We start from the raw sequence: 13,221 nt of genomic DNA on the forward strand, positions 1-13,221 counted from the left end.
GTTAAGAGAAATGTTGGAGCTCTCTTCCGATGTTCGACTTCTTGATTTGGAGAGGAAGAAACAGGCTGATAGTGAAACGGTTGCAGAAAATAGATCCAAGCACTAACAAATTACACATTTCCTATCTTGATGCACATTCAATAAAAGTTATGCGGTTAATTTGTAAAGGAAATGGTGCGATTAAGTGTAAAAATACGCCATGATGCCTGCATTACACTTATCTAACCAAAAGGTCAGATTCAGTGTTTTTTCAAGCACCAGTGTGAAAGCTGAAGCACTACTGTATTAAACTTGCCCTGAGTGAAATACCGCAACATCATCACCATCAAGTCTTGGCAGAAGGATTAATTCTGCAAATTTAAAAATAAAGTGCATTTGATCACACATAATCCCTCCGAACAAGAGTGAAATATAAATACAACCATTAAGCAATAACAGTTCAGCTGACGGCGTTAAAAGGAAACGAGTGAATTCGGGCTTTGTGCTCGAGTCAAATGCTCGTCAGCTCTGAATGTGTGCCCTGTGTTTTTTCTGCAAATCTATTCTCAACACATTTGTGCTTCGAGCATAAATATGTTCCGTGTCAAAAGTTCACAATTTACTGTGGGCCGAATCAAATTAAACAATTTTGACCACAAAGTCTGTGAAGAGAAAAAAAAACACACACATGATAAATCAGTGCTTTTGTCAGTTTATACTGTGGAAAATAAATACTTCTGGGTTCTGGACTGCTGCCTTTGCAGACAAAATAATCAATCCATTAATCTGGAAAATAATAGTATATAGTTAGTAATATTAGTTGCCATGTAGTATGGGGCATATTTCATGACTTATTTCACTGCAAATACATCATGCTTAAATACTGCACAAAAAAGGCAAACAAACCAATTTTAGGAAGGTTTCAAGGGAGTGGCTATTTGGAGAAATTAAAAAATAAAGCAATATTTTATAAAATAATCATCATCACTGCAGTTATGTATTTATTGAAACCTTAAATGACACTCCAGATGGCAACTTTTTCCTTGGCCTCCTCACTCCTCTGAATGACATTACATTTGACCGAGCGCAGTTCGCATACACTACGACAAATTCCATACCGAGCTCGTATTTGTGAACCTGAAGTCTCCCTTTCCTCTCTGCTAGCCAGGTTTCCTGCAGAGGAGATGGTAATCTTCGCAATCCAAGCTGCAGAAATAAACAGGCATGGAGGTAAGAGGGAGCCGGGAAGTGGGCGACAGGAAGCGTTTAATTGGGCTACAAGTCACCAGGGGGAAACTATGGGATTCTCTGGTGAAATAATCCCCAAATTAGCACAGGGTAGCTGCACTCAGCAGGACTCTATCAACAATCTTTTTTGGAAAATCGTTTTCCTTCCTCAGCCCTAACCTCAAACAAGGAGCTCTGAACAAATCCCATGAAAAGACATAAGATAAGATATATCTTAGTCCTCCGTGCCATAGTGCCCATTTGTTATCCGAAAGTCATTAAAAACACATAAAGGAGACATACTGTTGTTGACTCAATACACATAAACTGTCTTGCTGCCATAAAAACTGCCTCAAATCTGCAGCTGAAGTACATTATTCACTACAGTCTGGGAAACATTTACTAAAAACGACAGTGTTCAGATCTTTCTGTAAATTATTTAGCCCTTTATTCATTTGACAAGACTAAGCCAAAACTAACTAATTAGTCAATCATTTTGGTGTATCCATGGGATTTGTTGACAATAACAAAAGCATATAACACTGCCAACCGTATCCTGAAAAGCCATGCATCGTGTGTTATTAAGAATTTTTTTGGAAACTGTTGAGTGTTATGATCTGTGGGCTTTACTAAAGTATCCTAAAGTATACCTCAGATTGAGGAGAAGAGGAAAGGACGGGCCCCCACCTGGTAATCCTCAACAAATTTTTCCAGAGAACAAAAACAGAACGCAGACAGACCTACCCAGATCTGTCTTGTGCCAACAGTGTCCAGATCAAAATCAGATGGAGATGGTGTAAACACAGGCTCACAAAAGATCAGTGAGACTTTTGATGTGCCAGTGGGGGTAACGTAAGGCAGAGACCTGATTTCAGAGGAAGAGCCAAAAATCGGATCTATACAAAATTAAAAACACAGACAGAGGAGCTCTTTCTGCCTGTTGTGGCCTTGATTTATCAACAAATAGCGTTGCATACTACATGCATATTGTGGTGTCTATATGAACACTGGCTGCAGCTCCTCCACTGAAAGGGCCTTGACACAGGAGCTGATTAAAACCTTGCTTGAACAAGAGTCTGGGGAGGTCGAAACAGATGTTAGGTTCAATCACTGCGGCTGTGGCGTTTTTTTTCTCTCTCCTCTCAGTCAAGAATCACCTGTCAGCCCTTGACAACGTACTGTTTGTGTGTTAAGCTGGTATGTTATGTTCATAGCAGCAGGCTAGAGGAGCATGATACAAGAGAAGACAAAGTCAAGGCTGCCCCGCTGTCACTGAGCACCCAGCTGCCAGGCCTTTGTAAACTGTAACAAACCCTGCCTTTATACAGAGCCAAACCGAAAACTAGAGAGTGAGTTAGCATTTTCATTACTGACAGTTTGTACATGAGAGTCACTGGGAATTATTTAAAGTTTCTTTGCCCTAAATATACTTACAGTATGTCCCCACTACACATTTAACCAGCAACTGGTTTAATGATCTGGGCTAGATGGTGGTTTTAGCTGTTCACACAAACACTAGAAACACAAGTTTGATTCAAGTTCATCATATGTCCTTTAGAATAAAATAATACTGTATCATGGTGTTGCATTTGAAAGGATTTGAAGCCTATCCGCTTGGTGCATTTGAGTGCTATCATATAAAGAAAACAACTAGCAACTATCAAAAAAAACAAAAAAACATTGACATACAATGTGTTGACTCAAGGTTGTACTCTGAATTCCTGCGTATGATAGAGGTATTGGTTTAAAACTAACATGTACAGGGAGGATGACATGCAGCAAAGAGTTGAAATTGAACCCTGGGCCGCTGCAGCAAGGACTGAGCCTTCGTACACGGGGGCGCACACTCTACCAACTGAGCTAACCAGAACCCCTAAAATATTTTTTGTGTTGTGAGTAGATGTTTGGGAAGTTGCGCTTCATGGACGGTGCTTTATCTCCGCAGAATTCAGGGCTCTTTGCCGACACGAACATATCAATTTATTGGTACGACATTTTATTTTGAAAGAAAAAGAAAAGCCGCTCCTCAAATTTTCTTTCACTCTTTCGACTAACACCATCATATTTTCTTTCGGACTTCCTGAAAAGAAAAGGGAATGTTACTCCCGCTGGAGCTCTGATGGAAGATTTTGTCTTCAGTGTCTTAGAAGGAAAATCAATTATAGCCCTCAATTTACAGTCTTAGGTGGCAGGTGGGAAAGAGGACGCATTTTCAAGAACTGTTTTACACTCGTATGAAACAACAAATAGTTTTATACGTTATACTATACACAGTATCTGTAACAGTATATAGTTTCCACTGTCTTATCCTGCAGTGTAGGCATTCAGACAAAAGATGTTAAAGTCATCACGGGTAGCGGGACAAAGAATTCTCTCACTGAAAGGAGAGCTACAACAATAAAAGCCCAGGCTCTATAAACTTTCCGTTGGGCCGTGGGACCGTGAGTGGCAGGGTCAAATTTGAGGATACGCTGTACACCTCATTGCTGCTGTTGGTAAGGACACATCTTTTAAAGAAGTCTCATTTCCTGAAGTACCAGTGCTGGGGCAGATTTCCATTTTAGATTTTCCGTCCTCATCAATGGAAAAGTGTGAGGGAGCGTACGTCCTGTACAATATGGCTGCAGATAACGCTCCGCTCTGTCACAACATTGGAGACAGAATGAGCCAATTAAACAGATGGCCCCTGACCTCTCTCTTGCTACAGCATGGAAGGATGTAAACAAAAAAAAGAGTGACCCCACCCAGTACTCACAGCACTGGCCATGCCAGAGGAAAAGACTGTAAAAGCCAAACAAATACAACAAAGAAAAGCCGCAAGTGGGCGGATAAATAATGATGTTGGACAGATAACAATAAATGGTTTGACCTTGTGTGGGTATGGAGCACTTATGCATTTATGGACCTATAGTGTGAGTATAAGCTGTGACATTTCTCAGTCTACCATTAACACACATTATTTAGTAGATATTTTTCACCCAAAGTGCCCTGAAGTTTCCACAGCACAGGAAATTAAAGCCCTAACTCTGGCAGTGTTACTACCACTGCCTAAGCTACATACCAACACTACTTTACATCACTTCCTTAGTCAAACACTTTCTCCATTACGAAAGTACTACACCAGTTTGTAAAGTGCGACCAGCAAAGCATGCAGGTGTGAAACTCACCTCAAAGTCCTCCAGGGGGAACTGCAGCATGTCTCTGAGGACATCGCTGAGGATCTGTGTTTTCCTCTGCACCAGCACATTTTCATAGTCCAGTGGCTCAATCACCTTCGGTTTCACCTGGAGAACAGACAAAGCACGCTGTTACCGTAACTCCCAATAACTAAGGGTGACATTCATGTGAAGACATAATTTCAAGATTAAAATGTTATTTTAATATTTTTTTTATGCCTTTATTAGCCTGATGGAGTCGAGAGGTGACAGGAAAAGAGGATGGAGAAACAGGTGAGTCAATGATGTCAAGTGGTTCACGGCTGGCTGTGTTTTTGTGTCACGAACAAAAGGTTCACTCCTGAGACCTTCATCAGGTAAAATCGAGAGTGAAATTGGACCTGGCGTACCGTACACATTTATTTCAAGATAATAATTATAGTATATAATTATAATGACAAACAAACAACAAAAACTACATACATATGAAAGCAAAGAAGAAGGAGAGTTTAAGTGATGGCAGCGCAGCAACAACACGTGTATTAACGGTGGAAAGCACACTGTCTATGGATGTTAAATACTGTACAGTCAGCTAAGAACCAAATAAAAACATTGATAGGACATTCTTAGTGCAGCCAAATCTATCAAATGAAGCATATAACTGTGCACAGGAGCAGAGATGGTGTTGTGCACAGAAAGGCTTCTAACGTTGAGTTAGATTGATCCAGCTGTGCTGTCACATTTGGCTTTACCAACACATGCCATCCGTTCGATACACTGAGATAAGTCTATCACGGCTCCATCTGCCCACAGAAAATACATCCGCCTCAGCAGTGGGAAAATCGTGACGAGCTTATCCCTCGCCAAACACGCATGACACGTCTGTCAAGGAAACATTTACGCTCCGCTATACTATCCACAAACAAACCATCCATCCAAGCTGATTCTCAAGAGCGGATGTGACAAAAGGCGATTATGGATTTATGCATATAATGTTAAGGTACTGACCCACTAAACTCCAGTGGCTGGAGAGAGCTTATGCACTACAAAGATACAGTAGCCATTAGATGGAGAGTAAGCTGTCAACACTTGTAGCTGATGGGACCGGAGAGGAGACAGCAAAGACGATGCATCGGCAGACCTCAGGGCTGAGCGACGGCTCACATGTTGCCTCCACATCTGGGACTGATAATGCTAGCATGATCTCAGAGGGAGAGTCATGGATATTGACCTGCTTAAATACATGTTGCTAGCAACCTTGTTAATAACAGAGAACAGCTCACAGTGAGGACAGAGGGGGCAGGACCTTAAATCGGTTACAAGGACAAGGGGGGGGATAGCAGACCCGGAGACGGTGCCACCATGTCTGCCAGCTCAAGCAGGTTGTGACATTATCAGTCGACTGAGTTGTATTGTGTCAGTTACATAGATGCTTTATCTGAATAGCAATTAAATTGAGTCACACTCCAACAAATTGTTTTTTTTGTCTCTGCCACAAGAGAGAAAACGAACAGAGAGATTGATGCAGAGATTTCTGGAAACAGGACAGGTAGGACAGGAAGGAATTAAAGAAGTCTGAGAGATAAGATGTGTCTGTGTGTATACGTGTCCGTGTCTCACTTGAAGCGACCTCAAATATCTAAAATCTTTACACAAAGACTAGACATCCTGTACCAGACAATGACACCTTAAGACTTGCAGCTGCAAAGTCCAAGGAGAAAAAAACAACAACCCATTGACAATAACACGGAAGTTAATAATATGAAGGAATTAACAAACACGTTCTGCAAGTGAAAGGAGATTGGAGTATGAAGTGAAAAGAGCCTTAGGACGGGAGAGAGTCCAAAAACCCTTTTTCACTGTCCCACATACCTGGAGAAGCTGAATCAGCTGCACTCAGAACACCAGGGATTAAAAGTGAGTCTGATATTTAAATTTAGCCGCTAAATGATCTGACCCCATCGTAGGGACGGTGCCCTCTTCCCACCAGTGATGGATTCCTAACCCCACTCTTGTTGTTGCTGACTATTGTTTTCCTCCGAACCCCTCTGGGCTCTTCCACATTGCTTTGTCAGTGGCTGGAGGTGGTCAACCACACAGTACACTCAGCACTGAGTAAGAAAATGAATACACATAATAAGCAAGAGCTCTGTCATTTCCTCAAACCGCAGTGCTGACCATAGTCGACGGCCCTAGTCCCAACTTTATTGTTTTATTGTCATATTAAACACTTGAGACTTGAAGACTGAAAATATTGCATCTCTAGCTCTAGTTCTTTTATATGTGTAATTGTAATTTTGAATACATCCGTCTAATTAAGTCAACGAACACCCAGTCATCCCTGGAAAGAGCATAAAACCTATGAAGCCATCCCTTCCACTCCCTCTCCACAGTGATCTAGCAGCTGTTTAGCTGCAGCACCCACTCCTCCCATCACTGCTCCGTCTCAGAGCACTAAACAATGGTGCTGTGTAGTGCCTCTCTACTAACTGATATATTCAATCTTTTTGCTACCGACCGTTCAGATCCAACTTCATGGAAAACGATCGCTGCTATCGTGGTTGACTTTTGAGCCAAATAAAATGTTTTACAAGCCAAGGTCATCTTTGAGAGGAAATGTGTGTGTGCTGCTTCCCTTCCAGGTAGTTAAGTGCCGGTAAAGTTCAACACACACTCTGTGCTTGTGCTGCTAACGTTGCAATTTTTTTTTTTTTTAAATGTGAGCTATAATGAAGGAGATGACAAGAGTGAACCACGCTCACATGACACCTGCTTCAGGGACTTTATGAGAGTGGTTAAACTTTACACCGCTGTGCACTGTAAGATGTTTGTAAAGCTTTGAGAACATAACAGAAAGTTAAACCAAAAAAAGTGTCATATATCTTAATATGCAAGTACTTGAATGACTTACCACCACCTGTGGCACCGTGTCTACCTCAGCCTCAGCTGCAGCCAAGCTCTTATACTGCTGTGGACTCTCAATGACCAACTCCTTCTTCGAAGCTTTACTAGCCCTTCCTTGCATTGTCAACAGTGAAATATCTCCGAGCTAGATCCCAAAAAGAAGTGGACAGCCAGCATATCCGATAAAGAAAAATCCCGGAGCTGGGAAAATGTTTGGGAAGTTTGTGTTTCTGCTCATAGACTGGTGCTGCTTACACCCTCCCTTCTCAGACTGTTCTGCCTGTCTGAAGGCAGTGGACTCACACCCAGGCTGAGGAGGTGGCCCCTCCTACGCTCAGCTGTGCTGCCTGGGGGAGTTAAACACCCTCACACACACACACAGATACACACACACACAAACATAAAGCTATCTGATCTGACCCCACACTATTCACCTGCATAGTGACACAGGGTTGACAAAGGCAAACAAAAGACAGACATTCCTCAAGCATTACAGTCTGGTCAGGGACTTGTCCACACCTTGTGTGCGACAGCTGAAATAAGAGCTGGCTTAAATTTCATCAAGAGGAACAAACTAGGAGAGATTGAGACAACAATGGGGGAGCTTCGATCGCATGCGTGTGTCGCAACGACCAAAGAAACCACTCGACCTGAATACATACATACACAGTCTGAGGGCACCGGCTAACAAATCAGCTGCGGAGATTTAGCAGTGATTTTTCTATGTAAACACGACACAGATAAACTTCCAGAGTGAGCTCATCAGATTGTAGCTTCAGGAAGAATGTGGACAAATCTTGCCCCACGTAGACTGAAGAGCAGCTCGTTCAACTGTTTCTCCGTCGGCAGGACGGTATATCAAATTAGTCATCACAAACTGTGACAGACCAGTGTTAGTCACTCTACTTTTTATTGCTTCATGGGTGCAGCTCTGATAGAAACTGTTAGTAATCACAGACTCCAGATTAGACCCCGCTTCCATCTCGTGACTTGTTGATGCAACTGCTTGAGGGGCATTCCAACGCGACGTAGACCCACTCAACCCACCTAGGAGCAGGGCCCGACCTACAGATTCCTCAGTGGGCCACAGCAGGGGAGGATGTTATCTTTTCACGCCTGAGTCTGAGCTCAAATCGAGGGGGAGGGGCCAGGTCAGCTCTTCAGCTGCTCCCCTCCTACTGTCCCATGCCCCTATAGGCCCCACACAAGGTGTTATATATATTCAATATATCAAGACCAATAACAAGTATATTTTCCTCATGGAAACATATCACAGTAACACTAATTTATGCAGAATTACATATCAAATAATCAAATGGATGATGACTGTATCATCAGTGAATCAACATGAAAATGACCAGCAACTATTTGGATAATCACTTAATCATTTTAGTTGTGTTTTAATGCAATAATAGACTGAGTTGTGAGTTTTAGCCTGTTGGTGGGGCAAAACAAGGCATTTGAAGATGTCTCCTTGAGTGCTGTGAAATTGTGATGGCCGTGTTTTCACTATTTTTCGCAGATTAAAAGATAAATGAAAGTATTTGCTTGTTTCAGTATCAACTGCAGTCCAGCCTCAGTCCAAGACGTCAGCCGGTTCGTCCATGCTCAACCTAAAAAAACTAAACACCCCCACCTCTTCCCAAAGTCCACCTACCATGGTTAAGTTGTTATAAAAAAAAACTGTAGCCTCAGGCTATATGAATTATTTAGACACTTAGCTTTCAATTTTGGCTTGAACATACAGTATAAACAACACACATGGAGTCACGTTTCTGTTATCAATTATTTTTTATATAAATATAAGGAAAATCAAGTGATGCAAGAGTATTTCTATATTATGATACTTTATACTTCTACTCTACTAAAGTTTTATGGTACAATACTGAAATACATTATTATAGATAAAGCATCAATCAAGTACAACAGTAAAATGCCACTTCGAAATGGATCCATTAATAGCTACTACTTTTACTTTTGATACTGTAACAGGGTAGACCTTTATCATAACCCCCATGACCTTTTTCTCACCATTACTCTGCCCTATTTACATAAAATATAGGTGCTGGTGGAACATATGTGTTACTAATGATACTAATTAAGGTCCTGTTCCATTTATAGCTGCAGAGTCTTTCCAGTGAACCGACATGCACCACATTGGTAACCTTAATTAGTATCATTGGTGACACCTGTGTTTACCCTAATGTCAAAATGGCTGCTGTGAAAAAGGTCTATTGGTGCTGAGTGTTAGTTGTCAACTGACTGTGTTGGCTTGTTTGTCTGGTGAACAACAGTTGCAGACCAGATACACACCATATTAAACACAGACTCAAAACGCTGTTAATTCACAGTCTGTCGTGTGTGTGATGGTATTTTTTTGGGGCCGTTACCAAAGTAACAACACGGTTTCCTTCTTCCTGTTATGTGCTGTAGAGAGCACACCTACCTCCTGATAACATTGTAAACAGAAAAGTCTGGGATGTGTTTAATGTTAGCCTTGGTTAACTAACATTAGATTAGTTCTGAGTCTTGAGTAAGATGGAAACAGTGGGCGTAAATTAGTCTGTGCCTTCCACCTATCTATGAGCTACACGCAACTGTAAAGCGGGTTTAAAATATTACAACAGCTTGGCCCAGGGACTACGTGCAGCAGCTAACAAATCCTGTCCTCAGTCTGAGGAGTTGCCAGCTTTGCATGCCATCGTAACAGTCAGGCCGCAGGTGGCTTGCTTGCTAACAAGATACAACATGTAACTAAATAGGAACTGTCAACTCTTGCTTCTAGTAATCTACTAATGTGTTACAGGTATATAACTTATGGTCAAAAACGAGTGTGTTGACAACTTTACTAACAACAGCAAGAAGCCTAGCTCTGCATCTACTTCTCTGCCTCTGCCATTATGTCCATAGAGGCTGCCAAACATGGTTACATTGCCTGTTTGCTCAGCTCTGATTCTGAACCTCCCTTTTTCCCCGGTGGTCCAAAACACTCCCCCCGGTGCTCGGAGCTCACAGTCCAGGCAGCCCGGCTAACAAACTGAGCCGGCATGAGCTAACAGCAGCTACAGTTCACATCAGTTTACTTTACTGTCCACCAGAAAACTCTGTAAAAAACACTATCTGGAGGACATCCGAGGGAAAACAGAAAACATTTTCTCCATAAACTATGATGCAGTTTTAACCAAAATCAGTGAAATAGTCGTGCCTCACTGCTGCAAAGTGTTATGTACTTCTTGCGTCTGATCATAACCACAGCACAAAGTTACATAGTGCAGAAACAGATGTCCGGGGTGCAGTGTGGGAGTCAGTGTAGCATCAACATGATTTAAAATCTGTTATTGTATTTACACAGTGCTGCTGCTGATGATGCCTCCATCACCTTACCCTAATGTGAACTTGCGCCCTCACCCCAACCACTGAAGGTAAATCTACAGTAAACACTATGAGAAGGGGAAACGTTGACACATCAGGTCACTCCTGTCTGGCACATCACAATACACATTCTGTTGCCAGCATAAGAAAAGCTGACTATGGTGTGAGCTGCCCTCTGGCATAGCTCAAGATAAGCATACCTTGATATATGTGTGTGTGTGTGTGTGTGTGTGTGTGTGTGTGTGTGTGTGTGTTTAAGGGATATAAGCAAATCCTCCAAATCAGGTGAAAACAAGCTCCATAGTGTACAAATCAGTGTCATCCCGAGGGCATAGCAGCTCACTAATGAGGGTTTGAATCAGCAGTGAGTCACCATACGTTTCCGGTCTTTCGTGATTGTGTGCTTTTCACTCACTAACTAACTGCTGTATACACACCATTGTAGAAATGAAATCATTCAAAATCCTGTCAGTGGCAAGCTTTCAGGAAACAAATTTGCAAGATAATAAAACTTACACCAGAGTTGCATTAGATTTTTCTATAAACTATCCTTCACCGGACGTTTATCATAACCAAAATTCCAGTTTGATCGCTCACTGCAGATAATGTAGTGTACTCCACCCCCTCCTCTAAGCACAATCCTGGGACCAATTTGAGTTTATCTGACATCTTTGTAAAACACATGCTTGTTTACGGTATCACACTCTCTGATTTATGATTAAATACTGTTTCACTGACACACGGTTTAATCCATTAAGTCATTTTGCAGTCTGACCAACCAGTCATTGCAGGAACGGCAGCAAACAGTTTATTGTTCAATAAAAATGCAATTTGGTGAACTATCCATTAAGCTGCACTAAAGCATACGGACTACAATGATACCCCACTTCCATCACTGGACATTGTGTACAGGGTAATGCTACATTACAAGATGTTTGACTTTGATCTCTGAGATTATACAAAGGGAGACTTCCTCTCCCAGACATATCAGCAGCAATAAGAGATAACCAACTTCAGAGAGACTTCCTTTCTACGCTGCAGCCCTGGTACACGCTTCCCGAATAACACACTGATGCTCACATTTTTCAGCTCGGTGCTTAAATCACACACAGGCCTTGCAATGTTCTGCAGATTTATCCCTGGAAACCAATACAAATGCATTTCTTTGGGGCAACTTGGCATTTGGGTCTGAGCAGGAAGGCCCACTGAGCCCCTTTTCGTGGCAGAACAAGTACTTGTGTTGAGCAATGAAATGTTCCAATGGTCGGACCAACAGGATGTTTTGGAAAAAAAAGTGCATTCTGCTCAAATTGCAACTGAATATGCCGTGAACATAATGTACAAAAAGAGATTGTTTTGTTGATGCAATTATGTGTCTGTGATTCGGATTGGTTTCTGATTCTGAAGCCGGGAACCGGGCTGAAAGCAATAAAGCAGGATGTCATTTTACGAGACGAATTCATTAAAAAGTTTCGGATTTGTCCTCTAAACTCGTCTCAGACTTCCGTTGGGCTTTCGCTGAGTCATGGCTGAGTCACTTTAGGACAGAACTGAGAGGAGAGAAAAACAAAAGGATTAATTTAAATTCATTACAGCACTTAATCCTTCACAATAATCCAATGATGCAATTCATCTTCATATAATTATACATAGTGCAAATTATATTAAATTACAGTGTTGTTGCATTGTCAAATTTGGTTAGCACAACAAACGTTAGAGTGTAATAAAAAATTATGATCAGACTGACTATAGGATAGCATTGTCATAACTGATGAAGTATACTGCAAGTACATTAAAGTACACTCATTTGATTCGTTTTTTTTTATTGTGCAATTTCTATGCACGTTCCATTTTTCCACATCTATAAAGTCGTAGCCTGGACTGGACTACGACTGGGTTTCTTGATTACATAACAAAGGCTTGATGCAATCACTAGGCCTTTCCCAGCATGGGCCGAAGCAAAACAGGGTGTAACCTGGAATGAAACAAAAACATGACCCACCCCTCGCTGCCCCGCTACAACAGCAGCAGCAGCACCAGGACCCACTGTCCTGCAGCCTGTTTTCAGTCCATTCCCCCCAGAGAGCACTGTACTATGAGCTGAGAATGAGATTTTAACATGGGGGTAATAACGACACAGTGCAGCGTCCACACACTCTGTTAATAACGTCACTGTAGTAGGATGTAGGACACAATGGCATCAGAAATAACAGGATGTAATAACACAGAGGCACACACAGCAGAAAATTTAAAAAAAGTCTCCAGTAAACAAAGTACACAAAGTAATAAAATTTAAAACGGTATCACTGTTACAATCCTTAAGACTAATACAGATCGAGAGACAAGAAACAGAACAGCTTTATTGATCAGTCCGAGCCTTAAACGGTATTGAATATGAATAAAGCTGCTGTCAAATCTGTGGGAAAATCAAATTGCTGTTGCCAGAATGTCTTTTAAGTACAGGAGCCTGAGTGCTGGAGATAATGGTCCTGTGTATCAGTCAGCAAGCGAGCAACACAAACTCACAAACACACAAGCACACATGCACAAATGCATCGATGTTATGTCGTCTGAAGCCCTCCTT

The 13,221-nt window shown here is 41.7% G+C and overlaps 1 protein-coding gene across 14 annotated transcripts in view; it reads right to left on the bottom strand.

The window, feature by feature from the left end:
• The window catches only part of LOC104922681 (dedicator of cytokinesis protein 9), a 74,418-nt gene that overhangs the window by 36,026 nt on the left and 25,171 nt on the right, over positions 1 to 13,221 (bottom strand). For 9 of the 14 annotated variants that reach the window (XM_027290940.1, XM_019274196.2, XM_019274194.2 and 6 more), the window contains exon 2: positions 4,374 to 4,490. In XM_027290940.1, coding sequence (XP_027146741.1) covers positions 4,374 to 4,490 — 117 coding nt within the window. Of the gene's footprint in view, positions 1 to 4,373; positions 4,491 to 7,272; positions 7,548 to 13,221 lie in introns of those variants that run through there. The other 5 variants (XM_027290943.1, XM_027290944.1, XM_027290942.1 and 2 more) reach the window with 2 other exon arrangements.

Source organism: Larimichthys crocea, chromosome XVIII, assembly GCF_000972845.2.
Source record: "Larimichthys crocea isolate SSNF chromosome XVIII, L_crocea_2.0, whole genome shotgun sequence".
NCBI classification, from domain to species: Eukaryota; Metazoa; Chordata; class Actinopteri; family Sciaenidae; genus Larimichthys; species Larimichthys crocea.